Source organism: Emydura macquarii, unplaced genomic scaffold, assembly GCF_026122565.2.
Source record: "Emydura macquarii macquarii isolate MOO-44397 ecotype Brisbane River unplaced genomic scaffold, CSIRO-AGI_Emac_v2 contig_915, whole genome shotgun sequence".
Taxonomy (NCBI): domain Eukaryota; kingdom Metazoa; phylum Chordata; order Testudines; family Chelidae; genus Emydura; species Emydura macquarii.
The window spans coordinates 268,645-292,146 of NW_027131052.1; the positions used below are offsets into that span (position 1 = coordinate 268,645).

The 23,502-nt window shown below is 54.9% G+C and overlaps 1 protein-coding gene across 1 annotated transcript in view; it reads left to right on the plus strand.

The window, feature by feature from the left end:
- Positions 1–1,849: 1,849 nt before the first annotated feature.
- Positions 1,850–23,502, plus strand: part of LOC137149889 (carbonic anhydrase 9-like) — a 32,920-nt gene continuing 11,267 nt past the window's right edge. Inside the window, exons 1-2 of the mRNA XM_067543512.1 lie at positions 1,850–2,041; positions 15,618–15,647. Coding sequence (XP_067399613.1) covers positions 1,939–2,041; positions 15,618–15,647 — 133 coding nt within the window. The 5' untranslated portion in view covers positions 1,850–1,938. The remainder of the gene's footprint in view (positions 2,042–15,617; positions 15,648–23,502) is intronic.

Consider the following 23,502-nt stretch of genomic DNA (forward strand, 5'->3'; position numbering starts at 1 on the left):
GAGCAATCGACTACTTGCTTGCCGAAAGCGAACCGTTTCCCCTTGTGGAGGAAGGTGCTGTGGCCTCCCCCAGAGACAGAGCCTGAGGGAGGACCCCACCAACCGGGCCAGCGAGGGCAACCCGGCGACAGGCTCACAGAGGGATCGGTCTCAGACCCCATGCCTGTGCAAAAGGCAATTTGGTTATGGGGCTCACTGGGGGAGGGGGGGGTCTCAATCCCAGGCCCCAAGGCCTGGTAGAGGAGCTGTGGTTATGGAGCTCATGTAGGGTATGGTGCAAGCCCCACGGCTATCGGAGAGGATATGTGGTAATGGGGCTCACCGGGAGGGGTCAGTCCCAGGCCCAGTTACTATGGGATAGCAGCTGTGGTTATGGGGTTCACAGAGGGGTGAGTCCCAGGCCACATGGTTAGGTGAGAGGGGCTGTGGTTATGGGGCTCACTGGGGGAGTTGCTCCCAAGCCCCATGGCTGTGGGAGAGGAGCTGAGGTTATGGGACTCACTGGGAGGGATCAGTCCCAGATCCCATGGGTATGGGAGAGGAATTGCGGTTGTGGGGCTCACTGTAGGGGTTGGACCCAGTCCCCATATCTATGGGAGCGGAGCTGTGGTTTGGGGCTCACTGGGCAGGATCAGTCCCAGTCCCCAGGCCTATAGAGAGTTCTGGCTATAGGGTTCAATCGGGGGTTGGTCCCACACCCAATGGCTATGGGAGCGCTCTGTGATTATGGGGCTCAGAGAGGATTTGGTCCCAGGCCACAAGGCTATGGGAGAGGAGCTGTGGTTATGGGGCTAAGTGGGAGGGATCAGTCCCAGCCCCCATTGCTGTAGAGAGGAACTCTGGCTATGGGACTCAGTGGGGGGGTTGGTCCCACTCCCCATGGCTATTGGAAGGCTCTGTGGTTATGGGGCTTAAGGAGGATTTGGGCTCACTGGGGGGGGGGGGGGTGTCAGCCCCAGGTCCCAAGGCTATGGGAGAGAATCTGTGGCTATGGGGCTCACTGGGAGGTATCAGTCCTAGGCCCCATTGCTGTAGAGAGGAATTCTGGCTATGGTGCTTAATGCGGGGGGCGTCGTCCCACCCTCTATGGCTATGGGGAAGCTCTCTGGTTATGGGGCTTACAGAGGATTTGGTCCCAAGCCCCATGGCTATTAGAGAGGAGCTGTGGCTATGGGGCTCACTGGGAGGTCTGTCCCAGGCTCCATTGCTCTGGGCAAAGCACTGTGGTTATGGGGCTCATGGAGGATTTGGTTCCATGCCCCATGGTTATGGGAGAGGAGCTCACTGGAGAGTCTGTCCCAGGCCCCATGGCTATGAGAGAGGCAATTTGGTTATGGGGCTCACGGTGGGGTCAGACCCAGGCATGATGGCTAGGGAGAGGAGCTGTGGTTATGGGGCTCACTGTGGCGGTCGTTCCCAGGCCCCATGGCTATGGCAGAGGCTCTCTGGTTATGGGGCTCACTGTAGGGGTCTAACCCAGGCCCCATGGCTATGGCAGAGGAGCTGTGGTTATGGGGCTGTCTGTAGGGGTCGGTCCATGGCTGGGGGGGAGCTGCTTTGGCCGGCACTGCTGGTAGTCCGTGCAAGAAGCAAACCCTGGGAAAGCTCCGGGAGCGTCCCTTGGCTCTAGTCCATGGTAACGACCCCTATGCGCAGACCCCCGGCTTGCAATGACATTGACCTTCGAGCCACCTCCAAGTGTCGCATGTTTCACCCTTCACCTGGCCCGGCCCGGCAGACTTTTCCTGGAGTCTCTCACTCTCTATAAAAGGCAAAGGCAGCGTGACTCACTGCTCCCTCCCTCCCGCTCCCTCTCACGTACGCTCAGCTCAGCTCCAGGCACCAAGCGCAGCTCACTGCTGCTCTAGCTGCCAGAGGCAGGCTCTGCAGCTGCGACAAAGTGCTGTCCCACGGAACAGAACGGGCACTTGCTGGAGAATGAACTGCACCAGGCTCGGCCTCTCCCTGCTGCTGCTGACTGCACTAGGCTGCACTGCGGAGGAGCATGGCTCAGAGGGTTCTTCTCACCCCAAAAGGGAAGGTGAGTAGACTCCAGAGTCCCTCTCTGGTTCCTTGGCCACACACAGCCTCTCTGGCTGCTGGCAAGGGGGAGAGGGGAAGCAGGGTACTTGGGCTGGTTCTGCCCCTCTCCGGGGGCTGGCTGGTGGCTCCCTGCTGGGTCTCTCACAAGTCCCAGGAGGGCTGGAGAAAGCATGTCCTGTCTGCCATGGAGCAGTTGTCCGCTAGGCAGCAGGAGAGGACAGTGCCCTCAGGCAGGTGCCAGCCTTGCACCCACAGACGCTCTCGTCCTGCCCTTGTTCTAAGGCAGCTCCCTGCATCTGTCCATGGGCCAGTCACAATCTTCCTCGCGCGGATGGTGAGAGCTGCGTGCAGCAATGCCCCTGCCAGACAGTGCTTCACTTCCTGCCCCAGCCCCAGTCTTGGCTCTGCTCATCTCAGCAGCTTCGTCTCTCTCAGCACCTGCTGGACCCAGCACCCGCAGCCAGGTGCTCTCCTTGCTGTGGTCTGTATCCTGGCAGCCATCACAGCAGCAGCTGAGCCCCTGGGGACTCCCACAAAAGGGCAGTCATAGGGGATGGAATTTCTCCCAGCTTCACTTTGACAAGAGAGGCCATGACCCACAAATAGTGCCACAGCACAGAGAAGGTTGCAGCTGTATTAACCCCCTAGCACCCAGAGCACCTACAAACTTGGTCATCAACCCCTGGACTAGCCCGGTCGGGTGTAACACAGCAACACCTTCCCACCAGGCCCTCTGCCCAGTCTGCCCATTACAAAAGCGTTTGTGTACACAGCAATCCGCGCCCCCTCCCCATGTAGAGCTGCTGTGCCCCCGTTCACTCTCCGTAGGCCCCTCTTTATAGACACAGACTTACAGATCTTAAGGGCACAAGGGACCAGCAGAGTCAGGCAGGCTGACATCCTGCATGGTCCCATTCGTCCCACCATGCACACACCTCTCCTGCTCACGAGGCTGCTCCCCGCACACAGGTCCTGAGCCATCTCCTGCAGCCCCCATTTCTCCTCACGGGCCCCACGCCGCCTTCCACACACTAATTCCTTTTTCCATCAGAGCCAAGGGATTAATGTCAACGGCACAGTTACAGTTCAAACACTGAGGGGAAAGTGATGGCATGTGACTGGTACGGTCGGAGCCCAGGCAGGGCTGAGCTGCCACAGCTGCATGGGCAGGGAGGCTGTCGGGGTGGGGAAGATTTGTGGCACAGCCACGTGGGCATTAAGGTGCTTGGAGGCAGTGGAGGCATCTGGGGCTGGACCTGAATGAGCTGCAGCTAGTCCAATACTGAGCTGTTTTATGGTGCTTTTCATCTGTGGCTCTGGTCTCTTGGTGTGACCTTGCTGAGACACGCTGCTGTGATACGGGCAGAGCTGTGCTACTGCCGTGTGCTGCTTCACACCCCTTTAGTGCAGTACAGGGCTGTGGGAGTGGGGATGCAGTGGTGTCAGTGCTGGAGGGGCCTGGTGCTGCAATACAGCGAAGGGCTGCCGGCATGTTTCATGATGGAAGGTCCCAGGGGGTGTTGATGCAGGACTGAGGATGCAGGTGTGTGGTCCATGTGCAGGGGGTTCCTGGGAGCTAAGACAGAGCAGCAGGTCTAGAGGACTGAGAGCAAGGCTGGCCCTGAGAACACAGCAATGAGTGCAGTTGGAGACCCTGGGCAGAGCCTAGTGTGTCCTGGGCAGGGCAGTGCAGGGTGCTGGGCAGTCGGGGCCTGCTACTCCCTACGTTGTCCTTGTCACTGTCTCACCCCTCTTCCTCACCTGTTCGTCATCCTCACCCCATGTCATCCCCACTTCATCTCAGCCCCCCACCGACCCTCCTTCCCCCCCACGTTACCGCTCTCCCCCTCCCTGCCCTGTCAGCCTCTAGACATCTTGTGCTGAGCTGTGAGCACCACCATGGCCTCACCCAGCTCTTGGGCTGGGCAAGACTGCAGCACCGGTCTCTGCAGCCTGCCTCTTGCCTCCTAGCGCATGCAGCTGGTTGGAAGTGCTGCTTCCATCAGGGCCGCTCGGGCTGGGGTGACTCAGGGGAAGCCGTGGTCTGTGGTTTAGTTTTATAGGGTTGTGGCACTCGAGGGAGCTGCACAGGCAGTGTCCTGGGGAGTGGTTACTCTCCACAGGTGGCGTCATTTCCTCCTGCGATGCCAGGAGATGCACTGAATCAGTGTGGTTTGTGGACATGGTGGGGGGAAGAGCCGTGAAGTGCCCGAGGGCAGGGCTGGGGCCCTGAGTAGGGCATGTGTTCCCTCCAGTGGCCTGCACCGGGGAGGAGCTGCAAGCGGGTGCTTGTAAGTTCTTTGGGGCAGGGTGCGTGTCTGTGCAGAGACCTGCTCCTAGCTGCGGCCTCTGGCCACTAGTGCAGCGTAAATAACACGAGTAATTCTGAAATTGAGAAGGCAGGAACCAGCTGCCTGGGCTCCCCTAGCTCAGCACTTGCTCCATGGGGCCAGACCGTGAACTGGGCTTTGCTGCCCACAGGTGACCTGCCTGCCTCTGGGAGGGAGTTCGGCTCAGGGCTCTGTGTTACAGCTCTACATAGTGCAGCAATCCCAGTGGTTCCCCTGCTCGTGCCAGGGGGGTGCCCTCCGGGAAAGGGTCTGTCTGAGGTATGGACTGGGGGACTCAGCTCTGACCTGCCTCCCTGGAGCTTCGGCCGACTGGCCTGAGAGTCCAGTGCTGGAGGGAGGAACCCCTGCAGATGGAATGGGCCACAGGCAGCAGGGCTGGAAAGCTGCAGAGCAGGGCAGCCCTGGGATCCCTCCCTGCCAATCCCTCACCTGTCAATCATGCAGCTACCCAGTCTGTGCTTGGCACAGAGACCCAGCCCTGATACAATGGGCATGGAGGTTCTTACGAGTGATGGAGAGAAACAGCCTCTCCCTGGGGAAGGCGAATGAGGGCGAGATTCATCAGGCTGCCTTGGGAAAGGCACATTGGTTCGTGCCTGCCCTCTGCCACCTTCCGCCAGAGAAGCAGAGGCTGCTGTAGGGAACTGGCTCAAGTCCCAGGCACCAGAACCTGCACATGGACCATACAACTGCATCCTCAGTCCTGCATCGACACAGGTACGCAGGGAACGGTTCCTGCTGCAGAGCTGCCAGCTGGGGATTGGAGACACTCACAAAGGTTTGCAATAGAGCAAGTTTTCTAAACACGGGCAGTTAGCACTCAGGCTGGGAAGTGAGGCGCGTGGGTGGTGCCCGGAGTGTACCCCAGAGAGCCCTAGAGACTGGCCGTACCTATGGGCTGTGCCTGTGCGGAGGGGACAGGCCCAGGGGGGAAGGCAGGGGATCATGGAGAAACTGAATATGAGCCACGTGGTGGTGGAGGGGCCAATGAGCCATGGAGAAGTAGCACGAGACATGGGGCCTGTGCAAGGAGGAGCCAAGGAGCATCAGGTGAGCAGTGCCTATGGGCATGTGCCAGGACAGAGGTGCGGAAGGGGGGCAGCATCGAAGCCGTGCCCACGAGGTGGAGGGTGAGAATCTGGAAGGGGAGAGCTCCTCGTCTTCTGGGAGCAACTGTCTAAGAATGTGGCCTGGCGTGAGGGCCTGGCACCTTTAGGGGGGATCTGGGGATCCCTGGCATTGTGTCTGGCACTAGGGGATAAGATCCTCCTCAGTTGCTGGGGGAGGGGATCTCGGGGTGGAGCCGAGGCCGGGGGGGGTCTTGTGTCTATCAGGCAGCGAGGGTAACCCAGGTTCCAGTGCTGAGTCTGGGAAAGGGGGTGTGTGGAGCAGAGAGGGAGGGGTCTGTGGGGCTGGGCTGGTTACAGAGCAGCTAGGAGCCAGGTCACTGACAGGAGGATGCATTCAGCACACACCACACACCAAGGGCTGGCTGTTTGACAGATGCTCCTCTGAGCTGCAGCCTTCAGTTTTCCCCGGGGCCTGCTCTCAAAGCGCTTTGCAGACGTCTCAGGGATTCAGTGTCAGCCCCTACAGCCCTGCCCACCAGCGAGGAGGAGGCTACCTGCCGCTGAGCGACAGGGCCCACTTCCCTCGTGCTGGTTGATGGCAGCCATGCCTGCGCTGGCTGTGCACGACGGGCCCTGTCCTGCTCCACTGGCTCCAGCCAGCCGCTCAGTGCACCCTAAGCCTTGGCAAAGCCTGGGGGCGGTGGAGGCCATGGATAGAGGTTCCAGTCCAGGACAGCGCCAGCCTGGGCCCTAGTGCTGTGCTGGGACGCCTCCCGCTTGAGCTCACAGAACTGCTGGTGGGCCGCCCAAGGGGCGTCTCCTGCGGGCAGCATTCTACATGCAGATGCCACATGGTCCTTGTGCCATCGCAGTGCTCACAGCTGCTGGTTCCCAGCACCCATTGAATGCTGGCGGGAGCTCTGCTCTGTAGCATGCGGGGGGGGGGGAGTTTTGTGGTGGGCCAGTGAACAAGCCTCTGTCGTGTTAAAAACCTTAGAGGGCTCAGGCACCAAAATCCTGAACCTGCCGTGGGGGAGGGTCTGGCACCTGGCTGCCTCCTCCTTGCTCCATTTGGGCAGTCGAGCAGGTCTCTCTCTCTCAGCTTGTCTGTGCCTTGTCTTTTCACCATAGCTGGTGCCTCCCAGTCACTAAACAGAAATTACAGCCTCTCTCTCTCCTCTGCGGCTCAGGCTCTCTGCTCTCAGGTGGCTGAGAGTTCCATAGCCGGGGCCCACGGCCTGCAACAGCACCGTCTACCATGCTCGGGAGCCTCCCCCACAGGGTGATGGGCGTGGAGGGAGGGGCTCTCTCGAGGAGCCAGGGCCTAGCCTTTGAATGTCGGGCCACAGATCTGGGGAGCCAGTGCAGAGCGTGGGGCAGTGGGGTATGTGCTCCGTGTCCTATGCTGCTGAGCCGATGGACTGCCACGTTCTGTACCGGCTGGAGCCTTCGCCAGCCTGGCCTAGTGAAGTTCTGTCTTCGAAAGCTGACTACGGTTGTGGCTGAGTTAGAAGGGAGGTGGAACTTGGAACATGTTACCCACAAACACCAAACCAGCCAGACTTCCTTCCTTTGATACCCTTTCACAGATTTCAAGACCAGAAGGGCCTGTTTGATCAGCTAGTCTGTATACAACACAGGCCATTGAACTTCAGCCAATGTAATCCTGTATTGAGCTCTTGTTTTCAAGCCTAAAACTCCCCTTAGGCCCTTCCTGTGGGGGCTGGAGGTGAGGACACAGATGGCAAACACAAAAGGCAGAGAGCCTGGCTCCCTCCTCTGACACAGGTGTGTGCTGAGGTGAGGAGTCACTCCCGTTTCACTCCAGTGCCTGTGAGTGAGAGCAGGGCTGGGCCCACAGTCCCCTCTGGTGGAAGGCCAGTGAAGGCCTCTATCGTGACCAATTCCTCAGGGCAGCCCCTGGCTCTGCTTCTTTTCTGCAGGACTGGTTCCAACCCACAGTCTTTTCAGCCCCTCCCCTGCCCCAACAGCAGCCAGGCTCCAGTTTCACTGCCTTCCTTGCCGGTGCAGCGTGGACATGCAAAGCTGCTTGCCTTTATGGGCGGCTCCTGCCCTAACTTAGCAGGAAGGAGGGAATAGAGCTGGCACTCGCTCAGGTACTGCCATGGTAGGCATCCTAGAAACCTTAGCTAGAGAGACGTGTATTGTTGCACTTGGCTGTGTGCGGTGACTGGGAGGAAGAGGCTGAAATTAAAACAGGAGAACTTGAGCTGAATCTCAGCCTGTGAAAGTGTCTGCCAGAGGACGGTCTCCCTGGGCATGGCCAGGGCCCTGTCAGCTGGAGCATTTCACACGGGGTTTGACAAAAGCCTAGAGAATGCGCTGGGGTGGGCTGAAGTCTGCCTTGACTCTGGGGATGGGCTGGGACAGGGTCACCGGCTCTCTCCACTGCTCAGATTCTTTGAACCCACTGACAGCGGAGCCTGCCTAGAGTGCCAGCTCTCTCTGCTGGCTTCCCTGGCTGGGTTCTCCCCACAGCAAAATCTTCACCCTGCCCATTACCCTGTGACTGTGACAATCTAAACTGGGGTAGTGGGGTGGCCAGCTGAACTTCATTCAAGGCTTTTGAAGTTATAACCACTGAAGCCTCCACGCCCCCTGAGCGATAGGTAATGATCACATCACCCACCACTGAAATGCATCCACCTCTGGTGTGGTACATGGCAACTGTTTAACAGCGAATAGCAATGCTACTCAGCAATTTCTGACCAGAAGAAAACTGTACCTGTGGGAATGTAGGTGGCAGGATATAACTGGGGCCAGGGCCCAGTGTTAACATCCCGTGTGCAAAGTGCGGTGGGATTGTTAAAGCCCACAAGTGGACAGGTCCTTGCCGTTACAGCCTCTCCAGCAGTGCCTCTTTGCACCACACTGGGACGTTGGTTCGATGCGGAGGCAGCGAGCAGAGCCCTGCTCACCCTCCCCACGTTGGGCAGTATGTAGGTTTTCCTTTGAGGTGCTGCAGGCCCAGCTCTGCCTAAGCGTGAGAACTCACAGGCTCACAGCACAAGGTGGCCTGGCCAGAGACTCACAGGGAGATCAACTCTGCTGGTCTGAAGGGAGAGGGCAGCTGAGCTCAGGGAAATGCACATTGCCAGCTATGAAACATTTTACTGTGGGCCTGAACAGTGACGTTTGTTGTGCCTGAATCTCTCTGACTAAGAATAATTCTTAGACGCACATGGGGATCTGCCTGTTGTGCAGAGTCCATCCACACGCACACCCCAACACAACAGTGGGGTGAAGCCTCTTGAGGCCCTGGAGAACAACACCCCAGGCTGGTGAGCGATGGCCTGTCGGGAGTTAGGGCTATGGAAATACTTAGGCTCCCTGCCCAGCCTGCACGCCCGAGCTAGATCCATTGGGAAGGAGTTGATAAAGCCAGCTCCCAGCATTTCCCTTGTGCTGCTGCTGGCATTGTCTGTGTCCTGGAGTTCGTAATGCTGCAGCACCGTGCTCCCCACCATGTCTGAGGCCAGCAGAGCACCCAAGATCCTATGGCTGCTCCTCTAGCCCCTGGGGTGAGGCAGCAGGACAATCTGCCCATAGGTAAATACAAGAGTTGGGGTCCCCTCCCAGGTCCTCCCCTTTGGCATTCCTACTTACGTGGGTGGAGCCCTGGCTCTGTTCCCCCAGCACCTCTCCCCTGTGGGGTGCAGCCTTTCTGGGAAGTAAGGCACAAGATTGTGAGGCAAAGCTGAGTGGGTGTGTGTGGCGGTGGGGGGAGTGGAACAATCCCTTGTGGTCTGAAACAATGGGAATGCAACTTCCTGGACGCTGCCTCTGCCACATCCCAGAGTGACTGCAGGGCCCAGTGCTCATTGCCAAAGCAACAGGAGCAAGGACATCTGATTCCTCTCCTTGTGTATGGGCCAGGCAGAGGTCTGGGGGGTGGGGTGGGGACAGGAGCACAATCCTCTCAGGGCGCTAGTCCTGAGCGAAGGAGAGGCCGGGGGTGGGAGAAGGCATCAGCATTGGAAGAGTTCTCTGAAAACATCTGCTCAATGTGCAGCAGCAGTACAAAAAACTAACAGACTGCTAGGAACCAATAGCAAAGGGAGAGCTAATCAGACCAAAAATATCATAATGCCACCGTATAACTGCATGGTGCACCCACACCTGGAATAGTGTGTGCAGGTCTGGGCACCCCCTCGCAAAAAAGAGATATTGGAATTGGAAAAAGTACAGAAAAGGGCAACAAAAATGATGAGCAGGATGGAACAGCTTCCATATGAGGAGAGATTAAAACGACTGGGACTGTTCGTCTTAGAAAAGAGATGACTAAGGGGAGTATCTTAGTCCAAAAAAATCTGAGGTTCAACAAGGACAAGTGCAGAGTCTTGCACTTAGGACGGAAGAATCCCATGCACAGCTACAGACTGGGGACCGACGGGCTAGGCAGCAGTTCTGCAGAAAAGGACCTGGGGGTAACAGTGGATAAGAAGCTGGATATGAGTCAGCAGTGTGCCCTGGTTGCCAAGAAGGCTAATAGCATATTGGGCTGCATTAGTAGGAGCATTGCCAGCAGGTCACGGGAAGTGATTATTCCCCTCTATTTGGCACTGGTGAGGCTGCATTTGGAGTGTTGTGTCCATTGTTGGGCCCCCCACTTCACAAAGGATGTGGACAAGTTGGAGAGAGTCCAGCAGAGGGCAATAAATCTATTAGGGGACTGGAGCACAAGACTTATGAGGAGAGGCTGAGGGAACTGGGCTTATTTAGTCTGCAGAAGAGAAGAATGAGGGGGGATTTGACAGCAGCCTTTAACTACCTGAAAGGGGGATCCAGGGAGGATGGGGCTAGGCTGTTCTCAGTGGTGGCAGACGACAGAACAAGGAGCAGTGGTCTCAAGTTGCAGTGGGGGAGGTCTAGGTTGGATATTAGGAGGGTGGTGAAGCACTGGAATGGGTTACCTAGGGAGGTGGTGCAATCTCCATCTTTAGCTGCGGTTTGACAAAGCCCTGGCTGGGATGGTTTAGCTGAGGTCAGTCCTGCTTTGAGCAGAGGAATGGACTAGATGACCTCCTGAGGTTCCTTCCGACTCTAATAGTCTGTGATTCTATATGACAGAGATCTGTAAAATCAGGAACGGTGTAGAGAAAGTGAATAGAAAAGTGTTATTTGCCCCTTCATCTAGCACAAGAACAAGGGTTTGTACAGTGAATGAATAGGCAGCAGGTTTAAAAGAAACAAAGGAAAGCACTTCTTCACACAACGCACAAGCTGTGGAGCTCCTTGCCAGGGGATGTTGTGAAGGCTACAGGGTCAGTGTGAGGAGCAGGAAGTATCAGCTGGGGAATACTAGAACCTCTGAGTGAGAAAATGGTTGAGTCATGGCTAAGCGCAGCCCTTTGCCATCCCCTGGAGTGAATTCCGTTTAAGTTGGGTGGGCTGGGTACTAGGCCCTGGAGCCCAGGTCACTGGAAATACCCAAGCCCCTGTGGATCGGGACAGGACTGTGCCCTGTGTTTAGAGATTTGGGGTGCTCAGGGCTGGGGCTGGGGCTGTGCAGGCGCCCCTGTGATGCTGCTGCTGGTGGTGGTGGTTGTGTCTTTGCAGCTCACTGGGAAGTGGCTATGGGTGAGGGAGCGGCCTGCGGGCCATGGTTCATTTCCCATGCGAAAGGCATGGGCAGGCTGCTGTGAGGCCAGCAGGGAGCGGGCCAAGATACCATGTTGATAGCCACCGTGCGAACACAGAAAGAGCGCAGTGGGAGAGTGAGGGGAGAGGAAGGAGCGTGCGGAGGAAGATGACAGATGCAGCTGATGACACTGATCCCTGGTGACCCACCCAGCCCCAGTCATCAGACCTTGGGCACCCAGGGCCACACTCTTCCTCCCTGGTGTGGAGTTCTTGCAGAGTAGGATTCCTGCTGAATAAGAGTGGCAGAATGAGCCATAATGAATTGCTCTCCTCCAGCCTTCTGCGCCCGAGCAGGATTTCAGAGTTTGGCTCAGGCCCTTGCTCTGAGGGATACAGAGGGGCCGTTTTTCCTACTATGTAATGCAGCCCTCCTCTGAGTTGAGGCCTGACAGCTGATTAAGAGCTACACAGCGCTCTGCACAAGCACGGAGAGCAGGAAGTGGAGGGGAATCCTGCATTCAGGGAAACTGCAGGCTGGATGCAGGCCAGGCCCCCTGAGCGGGGATGGGTCGGCAGCCCATGCTGCAGCAGTTCTGCTGGGGCCAGTGTTGGATCCTTGTATCTGTGGCTTATTCGGTTTCTGCGCAAGCAGCCCCAGGTAATTAAAGAGCTGAGATGTGCAGGCACTGCTTGCCTAACACTCATTGCCCCCCCCAGTGGATCCCACCCAATATGACCCCATGAGAGCTACCGTGCAGGGCAGGGCCACAGCCCACGGGGAGCTGGTTATTGCCCAGGCAAGGGGCTGATAGCAGATATGAAAGATGTTGTGGGAACTGGACACCTTCTTGGAGCAGAGCAGAGGAGAGGGGCCTGGAAGAATGAGGAGCTTAGTCAAGCAGGGACTGTGGCAGAGCTGCAGAGAAAAGTGAGGGTCTTGTTCAGTGTGGGGGGAGACTGATACCCCTCTGATGCTGGGAAATTCCCTGGGAGTCCCAGGCCTCAGAGGTACCCAAAGTCCAGCAGCATTAGGCTTGGTGCTGCACTGGGCTAACCATGGCACACATTATATGGATTAAAGATTGGCTAAATGACTGGGGGCTGGAGCAGAGGACTTATGAGGAGAGGCTGAGGGAACTAGGCTTGTTCAGTCTGCGAAGAGAAGAGTGAGGGGGATTTGATAGCAGCCTTTAACTACCTGAAAGGGGGTTCCAGGGAGGATGGGGCTAGGCTGTTCTCAGTGGTGGCAGATGACGGAACAAGGAGCAATGGTCTCAAGTTGCAATGGGGGAGGTCTAGGTTGGATATTAGGAAAAACTTGGTCTAGATGGGTGGTGAAGCACTGGAATGGGTTCCCTAGGGAGGTGGTGGAATCTCCATCCTTAGAGGTTTTTAAGGTGCAGCTTGACAACGCCCTGGCTGGGATGGTTTAGTTGGGGCTGGCCCTGCTTTGAGCAGGAGGTTGGACTAGATACCTCCTGAGGTCCCTTCCCACCCTAATCTTCTATGAGTCTATGATGAGGACCTGGGTGACATTGGCCTCTGCTGCGCTCCCATCCCATCTGATATGGAGTGGGTGCTTCGCCACTGTGGTTCGATTGTGGCCTTTGCTTGCTGCCCGTGGGGGGATGGTTTGTGAGAGGCTCTGCAGAGCTCGTCTAAAAGCTCTGCTCTAGGAGTTATTTGGAGCAGTTATCTGGCCTGTGCTGTACAGGAGGTCAGCCTGGATGAGCACACCGGTTCCTACTGGGCTTGGAAGCTGTGCTTCGTGTCCTCCTCAGCTAGAGATGCCCATCCTCCTGTCAGCCCAGCCTGAGTCCCTCTCTGGCACGGCACCTTTGGCAGCAGCTCAGCACCAGTCCAGTCAGATACCTGCACGTTCCTGGTCTTTGAGTGCTGCCAGCAACCAGCCAGCCCTGGGCCCTCACTGGAGAGGGAAGGGAGGGGGCAGCAATGCCACAGAGGCGACATCTACACTATAAGCTAAGGGTGTGAGTGCCTTGTTTCTGCGCACGTACGGTGCACGCTTTCCTAGCATTAGTGCACGTACAAATGGCAGTGTAGCCAGGGTGGCATGGGTAGCAGCACCGGAGGCACGGCTTGGCCATGCCAAGTACATAACCCCAGTTTCAGACATGTTTGTACTCAACATGGCTAAGCCAGGCCTCTGCTGCCATGACCCAGGCCACTGTCACGGGGCTGCTCTTTCTACTCCCCCTAGCTTGATCAGCACTAGTCTATGTGTATGTGAACAGCAGACTCGCCCCTAGCTCATCGCGTAGACCTCCCCTCAGCCAGCCCCTGGTCCTCTCTAGAATGAGGAGAGGCTCGCCCCCTCCGTCACTGCTATTGGGTCTCAGGGCCATGCAGAGCCTCACCTTCCAGGGCTGGGCCTGGAAAAATTCTTCTCTCTCATCCATAAACTCATTCAGTTAATATCAGACGTCTTTCCATAGCCACTGCCAGAGGTGGGGCCAGGGAGCGTCGGCTGTCCGCTCATCAGCTCACCTCCGGAATGGGGCCAGGTGTGCCAGAACACCACTGCCAAGCTCCCTGCCCTGCTCAGAGGCTCCCTGGCCATGGGGACCCCAGCTAAACGAGCTGTACCTTGTGGGATGGGGGCTCTTCTCCGCCCCAGGGCTTGGTGGCTGCGCAGGCCTCGTTCACTGCCCTCAGCTCCACTGTTTCTGTGTCCTTGGCTTCTCTGTCCCAGTGCCCACATTTCTGCCTCTCCTGTTCTGGGGTCACCTCCCCCATTTCTAAACGTCATCAACCTGGAGAGGAATGTATCTTAGAGCCAACATGATCTGCGTCAGTGTGAACAGAACAGCTCCCCACCCGGCAACCCTGCCCCTCAGTGACAGATGGGGAAACAAGGCCTTGCACCATGCCCTGATCCTGATCTGCCAGCCCACGATGGGGAGTGAATTCGCGAAGGGAAGACGACTCCCCCTCCCCCTCCCGCCCATCCTTCAGACTCATACATTCAATCATAGGGTGAGAAGGGACCGCAAGGCTCCAACCTAGGGACACAAAGCAAGTGCATGTCAGCTGAGGTCAGCAGCACCTTGCCTCCTCGTTCCTACCTCCCCCGCCACACACGCATGCACCTGGAGCTGCTCCATAAACCACCTATCCCTGCCTCCTGAAGATACATCTCTGCCCCTGCGCCGCAGGGAAACTGCCAGCAGTCAGGGCTGAGCAGAAGAGCCAGTGGGGAAAGCTGAGACTGGGTATCTTGTAGCAGGCAATCTTAGCCCTCCCCTCCTTTCTGTGTCCCCTCCGTGTTTGTCACACGCGCTCTCAAGCTCTGTGAGGTGCGCTGGATACCTAACTAAGCGCTGAGCCTGTCTCTGGGGCAGCGTGTGGTGCTCCAGGCCGTCTCCCTTGTGCAACAAGCGGACTCTTAGATTTTAAGGCCAGTAGGAACCATTGGTTCACCCAGTCTGACCTCCTGTTTAGGCCAGGCTGGCGAATTTCACCCCACTGTCCCTGGACTGGGCCTGATAACTTGTGTTCAGCTAAACTAAAGCATCATCCAGAAAGGGCATGTAGACAAGAGATGGAGAATCCACTCTGGGGTAGTAGTTTGTTCCAGTGCTTAAGCACTGGTAAAATTTTTACCTTATTTCTAATCTGATTGTGTGTGGCTTTAGTTTCTAGCCATTGCTTCTTGTTCTGCCTGGCTGCTAGATTCAAGAGCCCTTTAGTACCTGGTATTTTCTCCCCTGGAAGATACTTGAAGATCACCTCTGTCTTCTTTTTGATAAGTTAAACAGATGAAGCTCCTTAAGGCTTTCAGGCTACAGAATTTTTTCCAGCCCTCACATAATTTTTTGAGGCGCTTCTCCACACCCTCTATGCTTTATCAACATCTTTTTAAAACGAGGCCACCAGAGCTCATCGCCGTATTCCAGGCTCAGTCTTGCCAGTGACGTATATGGAGGTAAAATCACCTGCCTACACTACTCATTACTGCCCTGTTTATACACCCAGCGAGCACATTAGCTGGAGTTTCTGCAGCCATTTCTCATTAGGAATGTAGTGAAAAGTGAAGCCTTACTGCTAAGCTAAACGTTGTCCGTCCTTACTCTTTGAGAGCGCCATCCTGGGATCGTTGTGGTTGGAGAAGGAGCTGCATTGGACCTAGCTGGGCACACGGACGAGCATTTGTGCAATTTCTCGGTGACTGGGAAACTGCAATTTCGTCAGACTCAGATCATTTTAAAATGGCCAGAATTTCAAGAATGTTCCAGGTGCTTCACATCGGGCTGTGAGCAGGAGAGAGACCCTCTGACGGGGCCTTTCTCGGCGTGTGTGTGTCTGTGACTCCTCAGCTGCACCGGTGCCACAAGGAGGCTCCCAACTCACCTGAGCCGGAGAAGGGGGAAGGGTGAGAAACTGGGAGGGAGCCCTACATCAAAGGACTGGGAGCAAGTGTGGGGCAGTCCGGCTGGGCGGGGATTGGAGGCTGCCTGGAACTGGTTTGTTTGCTGCCAGCGCTCGGATTTCATTTATTCTCAGTCTCTCTCTCTCTTTTCTTTTCAAGGTCCTGGCCACAGTCACTGGAGCTATGCAGGTAAATACGTGTGGTTACTCTTACCCTTTCATATCACACAGCAGGCCCTGGGGCCGTGCCAGCCAGGGTTAATTATTACAGGGCTTCCACGCTCACTCCCATGCTCCGCCGTGCCGTGCCCTGCCCTGCCCTGCCCTGCCCATGGTTAGCAGCAGGGGCTGGCTCTGCACCAAGCCCAGAGGGACACTCAAGTATTTCTGGGGCCTGCCCGGCCCAGAGAGAGGTGGGAGCTGCTCATGTTCAGAGAAGAGGGGGTGACCCTGTCGTAAGCTGTTCTTGGGCCCTCGCTGTCCATCTGGTCTGTGCTCCCACAGGTGAAAAGGTTCATTCACTCACTGAGGTGCACCTCACCCGTCCCTGGGGTCAATGCTGGCTCCATGTTCCCTCACACCTGGGTTTGCTCCCGCTGCTGGAACGTCCACCCCCAGCGTGGAAGCACTGCCTCTCCTCTGGGGTGATTTCCACCGTATTCACACTCACTCCTGTGCCCCTGCCACGTGCAGTCCATTATGCAGCAAGGCTGTCTGTGTGCAGCTCCCAGCTCTTCGGCTTCCAGTGGCCCAGGGCACAAGCCAGGCTCCTGACCCTGCCTGCCTGGTGAATTGGATGCAGGGGCAGCCCACTGGATTCCTCCAGCTGGATAGAGAATTCCCTACATCACTGGCATCCCACACCCCTGAGGCCTTTACCTGGGGCTGGGACTTTCGGTTGTGCCTACAGCACCTTTGCTTTGCTCCTTGAGCTTCCTTGCTCGCAGACTCCACCATGCTGGGCTCTTTTGCTTCCTTCTTTCGCTCCATGCCGGGATTGCCTGCTCCTCTCTCCCCACCCCATGCTATCGGCTGTCCTCCCCAAATTCACACCAAGGCCCAGGTGGCCATTATCCTGCACCTTGTGTCTCGTTTGCCCCTGTAAGTGAGAGAGGGGATGCCTTACGCTCACTTTGCACTGGGGTCAGTGATAAGACAAGGTGCAAGGTACTGATGAATTAGACTCCAAAATGCTAACTGGGTCCCCTGGAAAGGTTTCACTCAGACCTGCCAATGGTCAGATCTGCCCCTTCTGAGACAAGCCAGGAGCTGGGGCTCGGGGTCCAGGATCTCCTATGTCAGATTCTGCACCAGTCCAAAGAAGGCTCAATGCATCCCTGGGTCTTCGCACATTCAGTTGCCCCGTTAGCTCTATCGGTGTGTTCAGTACAGCGCAGAGCTGTCTTGGCCAAAGCCAGGGGAGTGAGCTCAGGGTGGCTTTACTCATGCTTCACACCAGCAGGGTTACACTGATCTATTTGCAAATGGCGGCACCCAAGGCTCCTGGGGTTTGCACGAGTCCGAGGGCAGCTCCCCGGTGGAGTTGGCTAGCAGAAGGATCTCAGTCCTCGCTCTCACTCCCGTTACCCAGAGGCTGGCCTGACCTCGAGGGCTCCCCTCCCGCTCTCCTGTGTGCTGGGGTCCCTGTACCCCTGACAAGGCTGGGCCCAGGATTCCTGGGGCTCAACCCCCAATCTTGTCGTGGTCCCTTAGTGCAGGGGCTATGGTGTCCCCACTCCGGGAGCCTGTCTCCGCACTGGACGTTTCCCTGCCCCACTGATGGATGCATGCAGTTCAAAGCAATGCAATTTACTAAACAAACAGCCATCAAACATCAAATAAACACAGAAGAAAAGAGGAGAAAGGTTAAAGGACAGCAGTCAGCGCTGCCCCCTGGCCCGTGGGCCCCACACACGGCATCTCTGGGGTGTGAGGGACGGTCACCGTCTGTGTTTCACACGTTGCAGGCCCCTGCCTGGCTGTGCTGCAGGGATGCCGTGGGTCGGACACGTGCTCTGGCGGTGGCCACACGCCCCCAGGCTCTAGGAGACAGGGCCCTTCTCCCCAGCGTCTGCATCCCCAGCGTCTGCGTCATGATCTCCTCCAAGGCCTCTTGAGCAGTGGCATCTCCCTGCAGCCAGGCCCTGCCCAGGGTCCCCCTCGCTCTGCCCAGCTGCTCACTGCACCCCACCGAATGGCTCCAGCCCCATGCTGCATCAGTGCGGCTCAGCTCTGCTCTGCTCTCTGGGACGCCCCTCGGGCCCCTCTCGTTCTGCTGCTGTGGCCCAGCTCAGCTCAGCTCCCGGGCCTGGGCTTCGTCTCTCATCTCCCAGCCCCCGGCTGCTCTGTCCTTAGCTCGGCCCTGCTCTCTGCCCAGGCAGACAGAACACCCCCCACCCTGCCGCTCTGTCAGCCAGGCTGACCTGGCACATTGGCCTCTCCCTGGGGCTGTGTCTGTTGCAGGGTCCTGATCCCTAAGGAATGCGGATCAAAAAGAGCTGCTAAGTGTCAGTGCGGGGCGAATGGCCCCTCACCCTGACACTGCTGGGAGTGTGGGCAGTGCGGGGTGATCAGCTGGGAACGGCTGGTGAAAGCAGCGGGGCGCTATTACCGGTGGATATCTGCACAGAGTGCTGTAGGACACATATCTGGAGAAGAGTGGGTTGGGCGAATGGTCTAGAGCAGAGGTCCCCAAACTGTGGGGTGACCCCGCTAGGGGGGCAAAGAGGAACATGAGGGTGAGTGTGGTGGGGCTTGCAAGCTCCCGGGGGAGGGAAAGGAAGCGCCACCCAGCCTCAATCTCTCCTTCTCTCTGCTCTGGCTTTGCCCCCAGCTGCAGCCCCAGCTCTGGCTCCCGGCTCCGCTCCTGACCGCGGCCTGAACCCAGGCCCCAGGGCTGTGGCTCTGGACGTGGCGCCAGCTCTGCCCAGGGCTGCAGCTTCAACCGTGGCCCCGGCCCTGGCTCTGGCCCCAGCCCCACGGCTGCAGCACCAAACACAACCCCAGCTCCAGTCACAGCGCTGTTCCCAGCCGCCGCCCCAGCTTCGCGCCCACTGTGGCCCCTGGTGCTGACTGCAACCCTGACTGCAACTCTGGCTCCTGGCCCGGCCCTGCTCCTGGCTGCAGCCCAGTCCTGGCTCCAGCCCCGGGGCTGCAGTTCCAGCCACACTTCCACTGTGGCCTCAGGCTCCCAGCCCCAGCCGCGGCCCTGGCTCCCAGCCCTTCTTCCAGCCCTGACCGTGGCCCCATCTGTGGTGCTGGCCCAGCTCCTGGCCTGGCTCCTGACTGTGGCTCCCAGGCAGGGGCAGACCCAGTAAGGCAGGGGCGCGACTGAAAGAGTTCGTGGACCATTGCCCTGAATGGTTCCTCTCTGGGTGCGCACCATTCCTGTTCATTGCTTGTTCACCCGAAACTGCTCCTCCCTGGTCCTGGCCCTAAACCAACGGTGAGTATTTGCTCTGACAACTGCTCCAGCCCTGGGATTTATCCCAAAACAGCCCTCCAGCCTGTGTGCTCACTCTAACTCAGCCCCTGGCTGTTTTCCCTGTATTGCTGCTCCCTGGGTGTTCACCCTGAACCAGGCCATTGGAGTTCACCGTAAAACTTCTTCCCAGCTGCTTGTCCTAAGCTGGTTCACTGGGCGCGCAGTCTCAACCACTCTGCCCAGAAATACTCACCATCAACGCTGCCCTTTGGCTGCTGCCCTTCGTACTCCTCCCCAGCGCTCACCTGGAACTCGTCTCCCAGGAGATCGGCCTGCCTGTGTCCTCTTTGGGTGCTGACTCTAACCTGTTACCCCTTTTGTACTGGTGTCTGTAAGAGCAACCTGGGCCAGTCCAGTAACTCTGCTTCTGTCTTGAGCCCCGCCTGGAACTTTTGTTAATCTCGCTCCCACCTGCTCCCGCAATTATGGCGGCAGCTCCTGTGGGACCCGGGGGATCCAGTCCCGCTGCAGGGCCCTACGTCCTCCATTTGTGTGACCGATAAGGCAAAAAGCCCCTTTACCTCAGCCCAGGCAAAACCCAGAAACTGTTCAACACATTCAAAAATCCAGCCGTATTCCAACCAAAAGTCAGAGTTGGTCACATCAAACACAGGCTCAGCCAAACGGGCCAAAGAGCAGGTACCGTGCCCGCGATGGTGCCCACGGAAGTGGGGACGCACAGACACGGGTGTCTCTGGGCACAGCTCCCGTAGATACACAGTGTCATGGCTCATGCACGCACACAAGGGTTTCATGTGTGCTTGAACATGTTTGTCCATGGACCCAGGTCCCTGTGTTGCTCTGTGTTCATGGACTTGGGGTCCATAGGGCTTGCGCTCGCTGGTGCCGCCTCTGAGTGACTGCTGTGGCTCACTGTGTGCTGAAGTCCTGTTGCCACAGAGCCAGCAGCATGTTTCTGGTCATGGCCGTGCCCCACTGCATGTCATTCCCTTGCGTAAGCGGTTTTGCCCCATGTCTCTGGCATTAGCCCCTTTTGTCCCTTCAAGTTGAATGTACTGAATGGGTCACACCTTCCATAATTGTCTCAGCGAGCTACTGAGAGGCATGCTGAGCTGGTGGTTTCAGTTTAAGATACATTTTTCTCATCATACAGCACATACAGCATGTTATTACAAGACATAAAGTGCTTACTAGTAAAACAGCCAACTACGGGTGGAACATTGTGGATAATATTCCTCTGGCTGCGGGGACCATCCCATGAGGGCATGCAGAAATAAGCTTATTGGTCGTATTTTTTTTTAAACACAGAGCATCGGGGAGGGGTGCAGAGTCAGGCCAAGGTTGAGCAAGAGGCTCCCCGCCCCTCCTGGCTTAGTAATGCCAGAGCTGCGCAGGCTGCAGAAAGGCCGACTGATTTTGGCTGCTGTTAGCAACAGATATGATCATTAAGACTTCCCGATACAGTTCCTCTCCTTGAAATGTCACTTTTTATAGACGGGGGCTGTACAGAACTGCCGTCACATTTATTCTGGATGCCCCAGAGCTGTGATCCAACGAAAGCTCAAGGCTCTCACCTGAGACAGGGCAAATGATCGTCGTGTTGGCATCCCATATTCCCTTCCAGGACAGGAGCGAGGGTGGCAGTAGCCACTGGCTCCTCTGTTGGAGAACGTTGCCAAATTTAAATTTGGCACCAGCTCCAGCATACCAGTAGCTGGTAATGAGAACCACTATTATTTACAACCCCAAAATCACTACAGTGGGGCACAAGGCCAAACTCAAGATTCCCATGTCAGTGGGGAGCCATTGCAACAATAGCTCCCACCACTCATGTTTTAGATGCTGGCCAATTCTTGCAAATACCCACTTTGCCATTATGAGGCACAATAACCATGACCCTGCGCCCTTCCCTTGGCAGTGCAGCTGGTTCTGCAAATTAGGACGTACAAGCAACATTGGTAAAACAGTCTAATTCATTTCAAGTGGTGCAGGTTTTACAGCAGAATAAAAAGTGTACATTACTTTTAACTGATTGGATCTAAGTTCAGGTACTTGAAATTCAAAAGTACATCTCCTAATCGCTACAATGCTACAAAAACATCTATTTTCATGAGGATTATAATCTACTTGATGTATGTAGTTAACAAGAAGCATAGAACACCGGTTTCTGAGACACACACAGCGATCAGCTACATACACAAACAGAGTTACTAGTGTCAAAAGGGTTAATAGCATAGTGGCATTTGTCTAGGTGCTTCAAGCTCTTCCAGCATTTGTTAATCTGAAACACAAAGCAGAACAACCTTCCCCCTCACTACCTGGGAGCTATCACTAAAACATTTAAGCTAATTTAATTAACTTTTACTCTCAGACCCAGCCAGGCCTCAGTCCCTTTTCTCCTTTCCCTTTTTCCCTGGGAGGGGACTCTTGAACTTTTAACTGTGCTTTGAGCACACCACCCACATGGGGCTTAGCAAATTCATCACAAGCCCTGGCTGGTGGTTTGCTTAGGGCTTACTAACATTTCCAGAGGCTTACAGGGTGTGTCACAGGAGACATTTTTCATAGGACTCTGTTAGCAAAGTTAGCCGGCACTTTTACTTCTGCCAAGACATCTATTTTCATTCCCCTTTTTCCTTCCAAATTCATTGAACTTGATTTCCCTTTATTTCTCCTCTTTCCTACCTGATAGAGATATTTTTGTAAATACAGTTACAGTGCTCATTGATTCTTTTCTGCCTCATGCGGTATCTCGCCTTTTTTTTACACACAATACTATACACAACATTGTTAATAATAACACAAACAACACAACACATAAAAACACAAAACTCAATCTTTGTTGCACCAGTAGATCCATAGTTTTGTTCCGTAGCCGTTTTGCTGGCGCCAGTTTCCTGCAGTTCTGAACGATAAAAGAACATTTTTCTGCCGTCTTTGGAGGGTGGCAGATTACTGCTTAAAATACCCCCCCTTTCTTTTACAAATGTCCTTTCTGACTGCAGGCAAAACAGAGGAATTACCCTGCTATGTTCCTGTGTTTTTGTTCTGTAGCAGGCCAGGTTTGTAATGGCTTCTATCGTTTAAGGTTTTAGGGTGAAGCGTCTTTTTTTTTTTTTTTTTTTTAAATTCATGAGGTGGTGTACCCAAGTTTCCCTTTTTATACAGCAGTCCAGGTTTTCAATGTTTTCTCTGCTGTGCCAAGTTTTAAGATGATCTACAGTTAATAGCTGAGAAGTGTTATTACCATGTCTTTTTAACATGAGGTGTATTTTCAATAACTATTCCCCCCGCTCCTGCCTCCCCCCCCACCAAAAAAAACCCAACCTGTAGGCATTATTTGTTGTTACAAGGTTACTCATTGACCTTCTGTCAACCTTTAATAATAACAATAACATTAGCATCAAATGTATTACAAGTGGCTGTTTGTAAGTATCTTGTTTTACCAGGCCTTTTATTTAGACAATTTGTCTCTGAGGCCAGTGTGGAATCTTTGCACAGGCTTTAATTTAATCACATCCTTGGAGTTCTGGTAGGGTAAGTTTGTAGAGACACTGGTTAGGACAGACGGGTTTCTTACCTTTCTTTTGTGTCCATTATCTACTGCAGCCCCTTTGTGCTACCATCTCTGTGCAGTTCTCTTCTTTTTCTGTCCTCGATGTAATTTTCATCAACAGACACCACTGGTTGTCAGTTTTTGTTTGTTCTTAAAGCACAGAGTGATCTGAAAAAGAAAAAAACAACCTATCCTGCCTCCTTTCTGAGCCCTGGTAGGATTTTAATTAAGTAGCAAGTTTGGTTTACATTTCTTTTAACCCTTCTACAATATACACTGCATATGTCATGGGAAAATATACATTTCTTTCATAATTTCACTTCTCTATAACATTATATTAACCATATACATTTTTACATAAGATGCAACTGTTTGTTTTGTGCTTGGAGTTTTTATGTACCCTTACCAAAGTGACAGGCTGATTACTCAGAGTCTCCTTAGGGCTCAGTGGTTTGCATCTTACCCCTCATGTTGCTCCAAGGAGACACTTTCCTTTTAATTTCTTATTATTTTCCTGCAGCTCTGATCTGCTATTTTGTTACCAAAAATAAAAAGAATCCAGAATCTTTTTTCATTCTTTTATTTTTGGCTGCCCCTCCACAACCATGGCCACATTCTTTGGTCCTTATTTAAAAAGATATTAACCCTATAAAGCATTGAGATACCTCTCAAGGGTTAAATGCTGAATAACAAAGCCAAACAGAGCTAATTCAACTGTGTCTGGCAAAAAGGTGTTTGTCAGTTTTGCAACTTTGAATGAAAGCTTAAAATGGAGTTTTAGTGGCATTATTTTTAAAAAAAACCCAAATCAATTCATCTGAAACTTACAAAACAGGGTTTTACAAACCAGAAATATTAGTTTAGGGCCTTAAAACCTTACAGATATACACAATATATTTGCACACACAAATTCCCTTTTTTTTTTTCTTCCTTGCACCAATCTAATTATTTTTACACAGCTGTACACACATTACATTCCCTTTTATACATTTGGAGGCAGTTGAGTTCCAATGAAACCCTTGATTCCTTTAGGGATTTCAACTA